At 39.2% G+C, this 16406-nt stretch overlaps 3 protein-coding genes and 1 long non-coding RNA gene across 5 annotated transcripts in view; 3 read left to right on the top strand and 1 right to left on the bottom strand.

Moving 5' to 3' along the window:
- Positions 1-16406, bottom strand: part of LOC118495137 — a 470232-nt gene that overhangs the window by 243492 nt on the left and 210334 nt on the right. The window lies entirely within an intron of this gene.
- Positions 1-16406, top strand: part of LOC116034886 (NLR family CARD domain-containing protein 3-like) — a 972843-nt gene that overhangs the window by 751346 nt on the left and 205091 nt on the right. The window lies entirely within an intron of this gene.
- The window catches only part of LOC116042541 (zinc finger protein 239-like), a 139659-nt gene that overhangs the window by 49059 nt on the left and 74194 nt on the right, over positions 1-16406 (top strand). Inside the window, exons 3-7 of one of the 2 annotated variants that reach the window (XM_036001648.1) lie at positions 8690-8889; positions 9216-9336; positions 9379-9384; positions 14827-15451; positions 15546-15990. The exons of the other annotated variant lie outside the window; for it this stretch is intronic. Of the exons in view, the coding sequence (XP_035857541.1) occupies positions 8690-8889; positions 9216-9336; positions 9379-9384; positions 14827-15435 (936 nt within the window). The 3' untranslated portion in view covers positions 15436-15451; positions 15546-15990. Of the gene's footprint in view, positions 1-8689; positions 8890-9215; positions 9337-9378; positions 9385-14826; positions 15452-15545; positions 15991-16406 lie in introns of those variants that run through there. 2 annotated transcript variants of the gene reach the window in all.
- Positions 1-16406, top strand: part of LOC116039723 (protein NLRC3-like) — a 76186-nt gene that overhangs the window by 9143 nt on the left and 50637 nt on the right. The window lies entirely within an intron of this gene.

The raw sequence follows: 16406 nt of genomic DNA, 5'->3' as shown, positions 1-16406 counted from the left end.
TGTGACAATAAAGTACCTTTACCTTACCTTACAGAACAGGACATGTTCTACTGGTCAGACACAAATTAAACAAGTTTTCTTACAACACAAGGTTTATTTCAACTGACAGTCATATTGGACTGGTCCAACATGAAGAAATAAATAAGGACCATGTCTACAGAACAGTATAACATATATAAAAAGAACAGGACACAACTTTTCTTTCTCTTCTCTGATTCGTTCCGTTTGGTTGTCTCTATCTATTTCTTCACTTACACTGTCACTCTGTCGAAATATGCACACACGTCACGTGGTACGCTCCATAGGGTTTGTCACATAGTGGACCCGTGCGCTGACGTGCACTAACGTGCAAGTGGCACGGTAACTGGCCAATGAAACATGATCATTATAGTGTTTCAAACGAGCTCTAAATCAAACACAACTAAGCCACACAGCCAACGGACGGAATGCAGCGCTCCACAATATAAACAAAATATTGCATACTTATTGCAACACTTTTAGGATATTGCGATAACGATATTGAGTCGATATATCTTGCACCCCTAATAGACATAAGTAACTATAAAAAAAAAAAATCAAGAAACAATAGCACGGTGCTTCCATTGTGGAACAACTTAACTCACACTGGCCAATCATGTATCCAGAGATCAGACTTGTCAGTGTGGTTTGAGGCGGTGTGAGAGTCCCGTACAGGAAACAGGAAACATCACTGCCTCTATCTGTACCACAAGAACGTTTTAAAACACCAAACACAAGCTCTGAACTGCCCGGGAGTTTGTGGAACAGCTGAGTGTTTCCTTCAACAACAAAGCACTCGCTATGTCTCGCTCGTCTCTTTTCTTTCTCTCTCTCTGTGAAATTAAGCTGCGTTTAACTGCGCTTGAAAGCACCTGTTTTTGGTATGAATGCCCCATTAATGTTAACATTTTTCTCATACTGTCTGTCTGCATATACCTGTATTCACTCTCTGTCTGTGTGCTGTCCTCTGTATTGAGAACTTGGTTTATTCATAAATGTTTGATATAAATTAATTTGATGTGTTAAACTTAATTCTATTGTAAATACATTCAGGAATAGTTTGCAGGGAACCTTTATTTTGAAATTCATGGCACGTAACGTGTTTACATTTCCGTAGCTAGTAATAGTAGTAGAAGAAGAAGTAAGCTAGAGGAAACATGGGGCGTTTCTCAATCTGTGTTCTTCTATTGACTTGTGTTCTTGTGTCCCTGTGAAACGTCATCTTGTGTTGCCAAAGTACTGTCCCAATACACAAGTTCGCATTTCACCAAGAACAGTTAAGATTCCCGGAAATGTTCTTGACACGCCCATTTTACAGAGGATGCATTGGTTGGTAACTTGTATGAACTTCGCAGCACCCGTATCCCAACATTCATTTCGGCATTCAATGATGGTCAGGTTTCCGGTACAGACCAAAAATGCAAATTCACTTCTGAGAACGTTTTAGGTGAGAAATGAACAGTTTGGATTTGGAATATAGGCAATCTTGCAAAAATCTTTGCAGAATTGACAATTTGCTCCAAAGTTTTCGGAGTTTTCGGAGCTCCCTGAAGTGAGGCGACAGCCAGCTTGCGCCTGCCCCAGCTGCTAGCTCGTCGCTCAGACAGTCACGCTCTGAGACCCCGCTGTAAGCCCGAGGTCTTTTAGATCGTTTCTTTTCGGGAGACTTGTTTAAATTATGCCATAGGCTATACATTAGATTTAGTATTATATTATTTGTTTTCTGATTTATTAGAAGTTGAGTTTCAGTCTGTATGATACATTAACAGTTGTACATAAAGTGGTAACATGCTATGACATGTTATGTAGACTAAACTAGAATTTGATGTGTTAAAATTAATTCTATTGTACAATACATTCAGGAATAGTTTGCAGGGAACCTTTATTTTGAAATCCATGGCACGTAACGTGTTTACATTTCCGTAGCTAGTAATAGTAGTAGAAGAAGAAGTAAGCTAGAGGAAACATGGTGAATCTCTGAGTTAGACTATTGATTTTTCCCACGCCCACGACAGCATTGGCTGTAAGTTTGGTACTTCTTTCTGTCATTATTTAACCTGCCTTCTTTATATAGCTGTAGAGTCAGTGAACCTTGTTGATTCATTCGTCATTGAATTCATGTTATCTGTCGCGTTTGTATGCTAGCAATGCTATTCTGATGTTAATGCTAGCGCAATATGTGTGAATTTACGCTGTATGCTAGTAACACTATTCTGATGTTAATGTGTGAATGGGCAGTTAGCACATTGTTCACGTGTTGTATATGAATAGTTGAAGATAGCTTAGTAGGCTATAGCAACTTGCTGTACAAGAGACTAAGTATCTGTCTTTTTCTTTCTGTTTAGTTTTCACTCGTCAATGTCACCTGTCTGAAGTCAATAAAAGGAGCAAGGCGCTCATCGTCCTGGCTCGTGAATTTGAGTTTGTCTTGTTGTTGAACTGAGTCAACGTACTGGAAGTACATAACACAGAGGGAGAACAGTACAGTCTGAAACACTACTTTTGTACAGTTGAGAATTAAGAAACAGACAGGAAATGGGGAAATAGTTTATTTTTCGTAATTATATCGTTATCGTGATATGTAACAAGGTTATCAGATATTTTCTTATTATGGTGCAGTCCTAGTCCTCCAGTGAAGTCCTGGTTTCTCCCGGTCCTCGGTGAAAGCTGCGGCTGGTGTTTACAGCTGACTGTCCCTCACGGCGGCGCTAGCTTAAACTTCAACAGTTAACAGTTAACACTTTTCAAAACTAGTGAAAACTAAAACACAGCTAACCTGCCTGAACTTCACTTCAAACTACGGGATAACAAGTTACCAAACTGAGAGTTGAACACGACTGTTAGCTGCAAACATGATACTTGTGCCAAAACTGAATTGACAGAGATTTGACATGGTGCAGAGAGTCCTTTTTCAATGATGATGATTCACCAGATGTAGAAGCCTCTGACACTTGTAAACGATCTATTTCCCTGTAAAGTTTTATAGCAGTTTTGGTGATAGCCAATTGTATCCAAAGGCAAGTCCTCTAATGTTAATGGAATCTGTTGACAAATATCCATCATGCGGTATGGTGAACTGGCTGCTTCACAGAGTCTCATATCTCGGATACTGTGTAGATATGATAGCTCTCGCTTGGCCCCCCCTTGCATGCGTTGAGCGTGGTAAAATGACCATACCAGAAAGAGTTGAGACATGTAACATACATGTTAGGGAACGAATCTCTTTGGAGGCACTTCAGCTGTGCTACAATGTTTAATTTACCCCATGTAGTATGTATGAAGTATTGAGCCTGAAATAAAACAAAAACTTTAGCTAGCTACCAACTAAGCTACCAACATTGCTAGTCAAGAATACAGATTTGATTCCCGAAAGCCTGTGATTATAGTAAACATTTGAAAAAGTACTTTAAGTTATGACTACAAAGGTAGGTATGTATCTTAATTCTAGTTTTAAATACTTACTTACTTGTTCCAAAAGAGAGAGCAGTGGGAGATGGTGATCTGCAGGTACCAGTCGACGGCCACCAACTGCCAAATGCAAAGCCCCAACTTTCCAAAACTGGCAGTCACTTTTTGGACCTTTTTGGATTTCTTTCTGTAGTTTTTTTTTTAAAGTTAATTTTCTTTGTTTTGTTTACTTCAAAAGTAAAGCTATTTTCAGTTTCTTCAGGTTGGGGATAGGTGCAGTAAAAGGTTAAAATAAACCCCATTTCAGGCTGCTATTAGTATAAAAAACATTGTCAAATTAGTTCTTTTGCTGTTTTTGACCATAGATGGTCAAGATGTTGTAAAATATAACAATAACAATTTCCTGGGACAGAATTGTATAGAAAAATGTGTCCATTTGTCTCTGTAAGTTGTTTGCATCAAAAGGTATGCCACTTTATATCATATTAGATTTTTTGGGTTTGGTGCGGGTTAAAAATAAAGCATTTTGGACATTATTCAGCTTGGTACCCAATTTAATCTTAAAATAGACACTTGAATGATAAAGAAATAACAGGTTGTGAAAATAAATCCTATGCGCTTGAGAAAACAAAAAAATAGTTGATCTACACATCTTTGGCTATTTGTTGCTATTTTTGTCCAGAAATAGGGTCAATATGTTGTCAAATGTTAAAAATAACCATCCCTTAAATCCGGGGTCAGAATTGTATGGGAAAATGTGTTCATTTGTCTGTATTTGTTACTTCAAATGTTATGCCACTTATATCATTTTTTGATTGTTCGGTTCCGGTCGGGGTGCAGCAAAGGGTTAAAATGAAGCCTTTGGGACATTATTTCAGCTTGGTAGCTGGTAGATTCTAAAAATACCACATTAAGGGTTAAAACAATCAGGTGGACCCCTGTTTCCATCTAGACTAAGACCATTTTTCAGGATTTGTTTCAAAAGTGTTTTTAATTAAGAATAAACATCCAATAATATTTAAGCGCACTAGAAATTTGTCAGTTTTGGATTATACAAGTTTTATTCACTGTAACAATTCCAGGACACTGTACGTTTTTCTGGAAGGTCCCAGTCCCTTAACAGTGGCGGTTCTACACGGAGGCATGTCGCCCCCCCCCCCCCCCCCCCCCCCGTGCTGACCAAATCAAAATGATGAATGTATTATGGTTTTTGCGAGCGCCAAAAGCGGAACTAATGTGCGACGCAACGTTCTACACTAAATTAGAGCGGCGCACCCAACCACTAGGCTGCAGCTGCAGCGTGTGGTGCTGCTCGGTGAATGAGACAGCGACTATCTTGGAGAGAGCAGAGGAGAGCTCCCTGGTGGTAAGCTGAACCATTTCATCTCCTAAGGGACTTGTTGTTGTTGTCATAACCGTGTTCCTTTTGTTCCTCACACTGAGAATGAAATCAAGTCTGGAAATGTCTGGTCTCGATGTGTTTACAAACTTAATCATATCTAAACAAACTCATCTCATCAAAGCAGAAGTGAATATCCAAATGTCAGTCTCCTTCTAGGTCTACACAATGCTGTGATGTTAACACCTAACTTCATCCGTCTTGGCTGCTGCATCGCGATAATAAAGACATTTGAGTAAAGTAATCAACAGGCTATCTGTCCGTGTTAAGTAGGGAGGGATGGTTAGGTAACGAAATGTAATGCATGCCCCTACGTTTGTTCTTCTTCTAATAGTTATCATGAAACGATGAAGGGACATAGCGTCCTTTTTAGCCCCAGGAAACAAAAAAGTGAGAGAACAAATGAAGGTGTTGAGGAGCAGGAAGGGGAGAGCCAGAGGAGGTTAGATTTATTCCCAGTTTATATAATGCTGTTTTCTCCAAACTACTCTGAGTTGATTGTGTAGAGGAAGGAAATGGAACAGTTTTCCAGCCTCTGCTTTGAGTTTTCCGACTGTTGTTTTAGTTGTGTGTGGATGTGAGGAAAACGAGAGGAGACAGCAGCTCCTGAATATCTCTGCTGCTTTGATTTGTACTGAACAGAATCCAGAGTGAGTCCAGCAGCCCCAGTGGACATCTGCTGGATTTCAGGACAAGAGAGGAATGGAGGAGGACAACCAGAACCTGGAGCAGCGGAGCAACAAGGTCCCCAGAAGACAAGCAGCAGACTGGGACTCTGATACCAGCCATGTTCAGGTCAGTGTTCAGGGGGGTATCGCACAAAAGTAGAATTTAAATCCAGGATAACTGATAAAGCTAAATATAAGGTCAAAAACCATTGAGGTGTCCTCTCCCTGTTGTACATGAAGGTACAGTAGTCTACACTATATAGTTACTGGTCCAGGGAACTAAGACTGTAATTTGGGAGGATTGTACAATTAGGATGTTCTTAAAAATGTACAATCCTCCCAAATTATAGTCGTTAAAGAATACAAAAAAATTAATCAACTAAAATAATTTAAGGTGCATTGGTATAGAAACACACATGTACAGCACTTATATATTGCCCTTAGTAACTGACTTCATTTAAAACACATTTGGCACTTTATCAGCCTTTTCTAATTATCTCAACAACTGCAGTAATATTCATCAGACTTCTAACAACAATATGAACTTAACTATATAATAACTTATAACTTATCTGCCTCTGCTTTTGTGAAACCGAGTCAAGGCTAAATTCATCCAGGATAACAGGAATATCCCGGCTTAATCCCTTATCCTGGTTATGTGAAATAGCCCCAGGACACAACTACCACTCTAAAGTAACAGAGGTATTTCACAAACCTAGATAGTGGATTAGACAAACTTTTTCTTTTCTTTTTACTTTATTGACAATAGAGCTTTGTGAACTGTCTGTGGAATAGATCAACAGAGAGGAGAGAAAGCAGAGTGGCTGTAAAGGACAGCTAAACACAGTAAAGACTCATTGAGCTGAAATGGAAACTCTGTGCTAAGATTAAGCCGATGTTTTCACCCATCTTCCCAAACTGTTGCCTGTTATGTAGATAGCTTCTCAGCCAGTTCAGAACACCCCCCTGATACCATACCGTTCAAGTTTACTGATTCATCTGTCAGGATTTATTGCTTCTTCGGAGGCTTGACTTTTTCACGTCTGGTTCCTGAACGGTTTAGAATAGTTTGTTCCTTTGTTCAGACACATCAACGCGCGGTCTCACACATGCACTTACTCAGACATTCTGGGATAGGAGAAAAAACGCTTTGGCTTGTTTGCATTTCTTTAAACCAATCACAATCGTCTCGGGCGGCGCTAAGCTCCGGACGCAACGACTTTGGCTCTGCTAAATAGTCTCAGGAAGGAAGTTTAGGTGGAACATTTTCACCCCGATAGAAAAACGCCATCTGCATGTTGACAGAGAGCAGACACACACACACACCACACACACACACACACACACACAGAGGTGCGGACGGAGCGAAGTTACTCTAGGATAAATAGGTTTGAAATAATTTTTACAACTGAAATACATTTTTTGTTATTACAAAGGGAAAGTACCGAAAAAAGGTACCGTTGGGTACCAGAACTAAATTTCAGGTTTCGGTACCGGCACCGGTAAAAATGTGAACGGTACCCAACCCTAGCCACATGTAATATAAAATGAAGTTAACTGTTCACACAATAAGGTAAAATTAGCTATTTAAATGAGCTGCATGCATGGCTAAACGTAATTTGCTCTCACCAGTGTATCACCCTGTGTAACATTACTTCACCCGCAGCAATCCTGCAACAATCAGTCCCAAAATATCCCAGTTAGATATAAAATGGCATAACGTTAAACATATTCTTTGTAAATCTTTACAATTATTCCCAGAAAGAACCAACCAGGCCTGCCTTGTTGCACAATCAAAACGTTGTTCTAAACTTGTCATTTTCAGCGTGTAGCTCGCTAACTCAAAGTTTGTTGTTGTTTCCCGAAACAAACTGAGTTTTGCAAGGTGAGGAACATCTGGTGATTTTCTGGTAAATGAACTGTCGTTGATTGAGGCTACTGTGCATGTAGCTTGTAGCTCCAGTTAATGACTTTGTGGCTTACATTTTAGTAGTTATTCAGTTTTAATTAGGCCTGAACAATATTGGAAAAACTTACATTGCGATATATTTTTTTCCCTGCGATATATATTGCGATATGAAAAAAAGACAAATTTTTACAAGAGGACATAAATAGCCCTATTTAGAAATACTAAATCATTCTCAACTACTGGGTGATTTTGTAGGGGAGTGCATCTACAAAGAAAATAAAAATGAAAAAGGAAATTTTCTTATGTGAACCAGTCTATGTTGAACTTTAATGCTTTACAAAAACCAAAGCAAGTAAGCGCTGTGATTACTCTTCTGAAGTGATTTAGGAGAGTGAAATTAGGAAGAAATAGACTGGTTGACTGACATGACACCACTGTATTCATATAATATCAATCCAGGCTAAAGTGAATGATATTAATAATGCATGCATGTTGCGTCCTCTAAATTTCAGGTTGTGGTCGATTAGCGGGGCCTGCTGTGGTTGTTTGATAAATTGATTAAAATTGATCATGATTGTTGGTTTGCAGCTCCGAACCATAACATTAGTTGGGACAGACGCCTTGTTTCTTTAGGCTAACTATGTTAGCTTTAGTCTGGCTGGTAGCAGATTTCTGCGGTGAAAAATGGCCGGGAGATGTCGTGATAACGTTGCATTAATCAGGTGATTTAGTTTGTCTTTGCAGAGAACATAAACACTGACTACTGTAGCTTCACTACCCATGGAGAAGCATGTGCATCACTGTGTCAGCGGCAGCTGCCGCTTACGGTACTTTTCTACACACGGGAGAGCCTCACTTCCAATAACAACCCCCCCCTCCCCCCGGTCGGACTAACGTTACGTCACATGACCACCTGTCTTAAAGGGGAAGGGTCGGCCGGTAACAATCATGGAAAAGGAGAACGTGGAAGTTTACTTTTTTATCAAGCAGCAAAGAAGTTGTAGCGTCAACATCGCAACGTCCTGCGATGTGACTATCGCGCATGCGCACATCGCGATGTAGACAATGAAACAAAATATCGTGCAGCCCTAGTTTTAATGCAGGAGATACTTCACACTCTGAAGGCCTATGGATTGGTCACCTCATCAGCCCTTGCATTTCCTCCATTCAAACAGAACATTTGAATATAGTAAAACATGGTGAACTATAATTCTCTCCCACCTCCCATTAGTTCTTCTAACCCTTGTATCATTATCTCTGCATGTTTCCCTCTTGGGTCTACCAAAGGAGCCCTCAGCAGACGTCAAGCTGGCGACCGGAGCAGGAAAGAAGGGCAAGAAGGCCGAGGAGGAGGAGCAGCCTGCAGCACCTCCTGCAGCTGCAGCAGTGAAGGAGGAAGAGGAGGAGTATGTGGTAGAGAAGGTTTTGGACTGCAGAGTGGTGAAGGGAAGAGTAGAGTTTCTGCTGAAATGGAAGGGGTTCTCAGAGTAAGTATGAGTCTATAATATTAATACTTGGTGTTCTTGGTCCTGAATATATATATATATATATATATATATATATATATATATATATATATATAGTATCTTGTTCATTTAGAAATTGCAGCTAATCTACAGCATAAAGTTCAGCATTGTATCATGCCCTCAAAGTTGAAGGTTTGGTATTTTGACACTAAGTTGCAGACCATCAAATAACCTTACAAAATGACAATAGAAAAAAGGAATAATACAAATTAGCAATTAGAGTGAGAATGTATTTCCTAAAAACAAAGTCTGAGGAGATTTTCTTCTGTCTGCACTCACCTTTCCAGTGAGGATAACACATGGGAGCCTCAAGACAACCTGGACCTCGACCTTATCACCGAGTACATGCAGAAACACAAGGAGAAGGAGGAGAAGAAGAAGGAGGGCAAGAGGAACGTTGTTAGTGAGGTCTCGGGAGACTCAGAAGAGCGAGGGAGCAAGAGGAAGGAGGAGGAGGTGAGTGAAGGAAAGAGGTTACTCCAGACTGAAGAGTCCCAGAAATCTAATCTCAATATTAATGAATATGAATACAGCGCAAAAAAGGGAGGAATTTAAATGATTTATTAAAAATGTAATAATAACATAACAATAATAACTTATTTCACCAGTAAATTGCTGTTAAACAACAAAATCAGATGAGAAAAGGGTATTTTACAATAACTTTGAATGCACCATAACGTTTACCCGTTTCAAGTTAACGCAACATTTAGGATATATTGTGCAGACCTAGCTACAACTGTTAATAAAAAAACACGTTAGAAAAAGTGTGGCAAATAGCGGACCGACTGAATGATAAATCTAAAAATATACATGTATGAACTACTGCTCTTAACTGAAACCATTCAATGAGTCACTTGTCATTTGCAAAAATGAGCAGTTGTACACTTTGCATTAAAAGCGAGCAGTGGAAGTTAATATGACTTAGGTCATTTATATTTTAGCCCATGAGAGAGAGAGAGGGAGGAACAGAGTGAAAGAGATATTTATGCATCATATTCTAGTGTTGTAGAAAATGGATCTTCATGGTAAATTTCCTGAGTAACATTATCTTCTGCTCACTTTTAAGGCAAAGAGTACAACTGTTAATTTGTGCAAATGATTAGTAGCCTAATCCTTGAATGGTATGATTATGATGGTTTCAGTTCAGAGCAGTGGTCAGTTAAGGCGAGACACGGCAGGCAAAAACATCGTTTTTTTTTCACTGGTCAATTTTGAGATTTTGGGCTATTTGGCTTCAATAACATGTCTTCTTTCAGACTTGTGGTGAAATAAAGTCCGAAATACACATTTAGGTCTTTATTTTACTACACTTTGTCTGTTTGCGTCGGTAGATTTCACCTAAATTCAACAAAAGTTGGCGTTCTAAATCGTCGCGCTGCTCCGCGATCGCTGTCTGCACCCTGTCATCACACATACCGTTGGAAAGCTCTCTTTCTCCTGTACAATGCTGTCGGATCCAAATATGGTCATTTCCTTTTTATCAGCAACCAATCGTGAAAGTAAAAGGGGGGATTTAACTCAAAATGCGCAATCTCATTGGCTGATGCCAATTTCTGACAACGTGATTCGTTCAGAATGGTCACGTGACGCGCTCTGACATTTCCGCGGTAGCTCAAAATGTTGAAAGAAGTGCGTCGAAAACGGCCGAAAATCACCTCAGAGAAGACGAAAACAGTTGTTATTAGCAAGAAGACACAGGGGATCACAAACTAAGACAGCAGATGATGAAATGCCTTCACATAGTACGTCGATGTTTAAACTGTCGTTCAGAAAACAGGAGTGTTCAGACAGCGGAGGTAATCAGACTCTCTCTCTCTCTCTCTCTCTCTCTCTCTCTCTCTCTCTCTCTCTCTCTCATACAGTTTTGTATAATATAATTACTATATAATAGGATACTAAACAAATCTGTAATTTTGGGATCCTAAGTGGTGTGAGTCCCTCAGGCTGTAGCAGGCAGATCCATATGTAGCTGTCAGTGGAGCTGCTGTCACCTCTCCTAGGAGAACTACCAGCTTCTCTTCTGGTCTATTTTTCCAAGGTGTAATTCTCTTAGTGAAGATAGTTTTTCCCAGTGGAGGAGGAAGTGTATCTCTGTCTGACCCAGCTGGTGGTCACTGAGCCTGTATTTAGTCAGGATCCGTCTCTTCTTTGTATCTCTGACAGTGTGAAGATAATCTGTCAAATAATAATTTAGTCTACTTTGTTTGCTTTCTCCAATGTTCTAAATATTGGTCTTTTGAATGAGTCATAATTAGTTTTGTTCTGTTGTGTTATGAACCAGTGCTGATGGGAGCCTGGTTAGTTATCTTCACCATCAGCTGACTGAGGGGACTGGTTCTGGTTAGTTATCTTCACCATCAGCTGACTGAGAGGACTGGTTCTGGTTAGTTATCTTCACCATCAGCTGACTGAGAGGACTGGTTCTGGTTAGTTATCTTCACCATCAGCTGACTGAGAGGACTGGTTCTGGTTAGTTATCTTCACCATCAGCTGACTGAGAGGACTGGTTCTGGTTAGTTATCTTCACCATCAGCTGACTGAGGGGACTGTTTTGTGGGAAAAGTAAGCTTGAGGCAGCAGGATGTATGGCCATCTCCACCTTGATGAAGGAGCCTCTGTCATGCTTTCTGTTATGGAGAAGTTGTGGCTTCAGAGCTCAGTTGTGACGGTCAATTCAATGAGAGAAACTGATATGCTCAGGATCTCGAAAGCTGAGGCCGTCACAGCTGCCAGTGTAAAACATAGGCTAGAGTCTAAGCACAGCTAAAATACATATGGTGCTGGAATGGACAATTAGATTTAAAAAAAGCTGTGACAGCTACTGTTGGTCTTGTTCTGTGTCCATACACCTGTCCAGCGTGGGTTTTGTCGGCAACTTTGTGCATGATACGCCAATGTTAATTCATTAAGTTACTGTAGTTGTAGGCCTTATATGCCTGCCATTTTATTAAATAATCAATTTTCATGAGCTTGAAATATTCTATATTATTATCATTAAGGGCCTGAGCATTTATTCTGTTTTTGAGCAATTTTTCCAATAGAAATGTATTAAATTCCACTATTTAAATCTTTAAATGCTGTTTTCTCAAAATGAGTTTTTTATCATTCTCCAGTAGAAACATCTCAGCCTATGTAGCACCTATGTACACCAAACTTTCCAATTATACACTTAGTAGTATTCTGAAGATATTTACAGAGGGATTTGTTAATAAATCATTCCTGCCCTGATTTATGTAACATTTTAAGCTAAAAAACATGGCGAAAATCGATTTTTTTAGGGCTATGGACAGTATATTTTGATTTCCTAGGTAATGAAAGCAGATATCCTGAAATCCCTCTGTAATTTTGTTTTCATCTTGTGTGTAAACAAAATGAAAAAAGAATTTTGCACCTGGCTTTATCATATGTTCAGATCTATCTACCGAAAATATATGCAAAATCACGCATATTTAATGAGAAAATGCATAATTTGCATAATTAAACATACACATTTCAAAAACTTGTAATACATTTTTTTTATATACTTGTGTAAGTAATCAACTGAGGAAGTTTCATGGAGATATCTATTATTTTAAAATTTTAGCCTATTCACCTGTAGTGTCTCGCCTTAATGTATATTTTTAGGCTGCTTACACATTCAGTCGGTCCGTGATCGTCTGCCACGCTTTCTCTCTCTCTCTCTTTTTTTACAAATAATGTGTTTCACGTTATCATACTTCCACAAGAAGCTGCTGGTCACTCTGTGTAAAGTATGAACGATGATTATTCTCCATTTTAACATCAGTAAATCTGTTATCAACCTCACGGTCTGTTGAGGAAAGCTGTGAATGCTCATCTATCTGAATTACATCAGCCTGACTCGACCTAGTCTCTCCTCCTCATCCTGACTCGACCTAGTCTCTCCTCCTCATCCTGTCTTTGCCGTCGTGAAACACAGAACACCAGGATGCTCTGATCAGACTAGGTCAAGCCTCGCTTTATCGGTTATCCTGGATTTATAAATTCTACTGTTGTGCAATACCACTTTAAGAACACATTGATTTCATGTAATTCTGAGCCATTTGGTTACTTCTCAACAATCCATTTTTGTAAGCCTGGGTGGTTACCTAACACTATTTAACATTTTTAAAAAGAAAATCTTTTGCTATGTTTACACCTCACGTCCACACTACTGAGGTTAGCAGAGTTTCCCATACATTGGTTCTACTTTCCAAACAACGGTGAATTTTTACAGCGCAGACAGACCAGCTGCCTCCAGCCCCTCCCCCTCGCAAAGTTGTGTGCCACATGCATGACAGCACCAACGTTGCACTTGCTCAGAGAGGCTATCGTTAGTAGTAGCATGCTGCTGGTGGTCTTGCAATGGGATTAACTGTACTAATAAAACCGTAGAAACAACAGGGCCACACTGCTGTGAAAGCTCCCTGAACATCATTTATCAGAGTCTGGTTGTTACCCCTCTCCGCGGCAGGCTCCTCCGCTTCATGTCTTTATAACGGAGCTAGCTAACCGACGCTAACTGCTAATCAGAGCTAATGGTTGCTAACCGAGCCTTCAGTTCTCCGTGCCTGTATCCATTAACTGTATTTATGGACCCGAGACCGAATTAAACCCTTAATTTTATTAAATTGGCTCTAAAAGTTTTAAACTACAATTCAGAGTTGTTTGAATGACAGAAATCTGCTCAGATGAGAACTTAATGAGTGCAACAGGACATGTATAGTACAGAACAGTAGGCCATGTTTAGGAACCCCAAAACACGGATTAATACACTTCAAAAAATGAACAATGATCTAACAAACAAAATGAACAATAATTTACTTTAGATATTCCTAGTCTTATGTGATTTAACAAGAGTTAGGAGGAAGCAGTGTTGAGATTAATAATAACATGTCATTTTCTGTATGGAGTATAGTATTATGGGTATTTTATCTGCTGAACCGTTAACATTTGGCAAAAAAAAAAACTGATTTAATTGTCAAAGCACATCATGGCTACACTTTTTCGTCATTTGTTTAAAATTTCATGAGCAATTTTTTGTTTTTTAGCAAAATACTGAAAGCAGCAGAACTGAGTAGGCTACATTTTAATATCTATTTATCACAAGTTATATCATTATCGCGATATTCAACAACGTTACAGCATATCGCATATTTTCCTCATATCGTGCAGCCCTAATAACTACCCTGAAATAGTGTCAGATGCTGCATAGTGTCGCAATATTGTCGTCTTTAAGTCTAATTTGTTTAATATGTAAATAGTTTTTTCTTTCTAAATGATCTGATAATGTTGTGTAGTCATTGTTTTCAACTTCTTTTGACTAGTTTATAACTGAACCCATTATTACTAAACCTAGCCATCACACACCGCGCCGTCACATCCTGCGCCACACACCACCACCAGTAAATTCTCAACCTGTGGGAAACACTGAGAAGAGCCCGATGGCTTCCATAGTAACATGTCTGCAACCAGAAGAACTTTACCTTTATTTTGACATCAAATTAATGTATGTATTTCAAAAGGTTTGAATGGGATTTAAAGGATGAAAAATACCCAGAATGTATGAAAGGTTTGTGTTATTTTAAAGTTACCATGGGATTTCTAACTGAAAGTAAAACTGAAGAGAGTGAGCAAATTTTTTAGTTTTTAAATTGCCAATCATTTGAATGGGGAAACTTGCCTGAAAAATGTTGAATATTTCTGAACATATTAAAGTTATGAAAAGTACATTTGCTTCCATAATAACATGTCTGCAACCGGCACATATTTTCCTTCATGTTGTCATAAATTATTGAATGGAGAGTGAAAATTGTGAGTGAGAGCAAGTCCAGGGTTTAAAAAGGTTGTTCACTTACTCTCTTTCTCTCTCTCTTTCTCTCTGTTTGTCTGTTGCTATAGAAACGGAGAGGAGGAGAGGGACCCAAACGTCAACACTGTGACAAATCCTTCACAACATCTGGATATTTAAAGATTCATCAGAGAGTTCACACTGGAGACAATCTACACAGCTGTGATCAATGTGGGGCAGCTTTCACACGACAGAGTCACCTAAAAATCCATCAGCGCATTCACACTGGAGAGAAGCCTTACAGCTGTGATCTATGTGGTACAACATTTTCTCAGAGTGGTCACCTTAAATCTCACCAGCGTGTTCACACTGGAGAGAAGCCTTACAGCTGTGATCTATGTGGTACAACATTTTCTATGAGTGGTAACCTTAAATCTCACCAGCGTGTTCACACTGGAGAGAAACCTTACGGCTGTGATCTATGTGGTAAAACCTTTTCTCAGCGTAGTGACCTTAAATCTCACCAGCGTGTTCACACTGGAGAGAAACCGTACTGGTGTGAACAATGTGGTAAAACTTTTTCTCATAGTAGTCACCTTAAATCTCACCAGCGCGTTCACACTGGAGAGAAGCCGTACTGGTGTGAACAATGTGGTAAAACTTTTTCTCATAGTAGTAACCTTAAATCTCACCAGCGCGTTCACACTGCCTCGTTGTGAACATGTTTCAGAGCCAAGCTGTGTCCTCCTGCCTCCTCCTCATGCCCTGATAGCTGTGTTGTCATTTTCTGATCTTCTCTCCACATTGAAGGCTGACCAGCAGTAACTTTATCTTCTGAACAGCATGTATGTTATCCTGGCTACGACTACACATTACACTCCCTCCCTTTGAAGGGATTTATTCAACTCAAAATTAGTTTGTTTGAGTTCAGGGTTCAACTGCTAGTGCTTTTTAACTAATGCTGCTACAAAGAAGTATTTGTTGTTGTTAATTAATCACCTGGTAAATACAATTTGCACAAATTCTAATCACTGTTTACTAAGGTGATGTCAAGTTGCTGAAATATTCAGTGTATTGTCACTTAAGACAAAGAAAAGAAGCAAACCTTCATAACTGACCATCTTTAATCAGAACATGGCTGCTGCTGCTGCTTAAAAAATGACTTGAACAGTTAATGTGTTTAAACTGCGTCTGTGCCGCCGCCATCTTGGGACAGACAACTGATCTTAAAGACTCAGAAAAAGATAGTTGTACTGCTTTTGGATGTTCATGTGAAAGAAATGCTAAACTAAGCAACATGGAATAACATTTAACGGATGAAAAATGTGTTTTACAATATTATACTATTACTAAAGTGTTGAATTTAATATCACAAAAGGTAACATTAATCCTTCTTTTAAGCTAACAGTAAGTTAAGTGCCTGTCCTGATACTGGATTGAGCTAATGCTAGCTTGTGTCAGGTCATGTATGTTTTATTTAAGTGATTATTAATATCTCAGTAAGATGCTGAAAACAATGTTTGTTATGTGTGTCACTGAACAGTTCCTCACATCATTCCCCATAGACCCCCATGTGAAAAAATCCAGACTTTACATCAGAAATAAACATGTTTACAGCCTGGTACAAAAAAAGGGTTTTGGTCTATGAAGCTAATTTCACACTTCATAACAACTGTTTATATAACTCACC

This window comes from Sander lucioperca, chromosome 5 (genome assembly GCF_008315115.2).
Source record: "Sander lucioperca isolate FBNREF2018 chromosome 5, SLUC_FBN_1.2, whole genome shotgun sequence".
Classification (NCBI taxonomy): domain Eukaryota; kingdom Metazoa; phylum Chordata; class Actinopteri; order Perciformes; family Percidae; genus Sander; species Sander lucioperca.
Note: the sequence above shows the minus strand (reverse complement) of the source record. Positions and strands in the feature narration are given on the sequence as shown.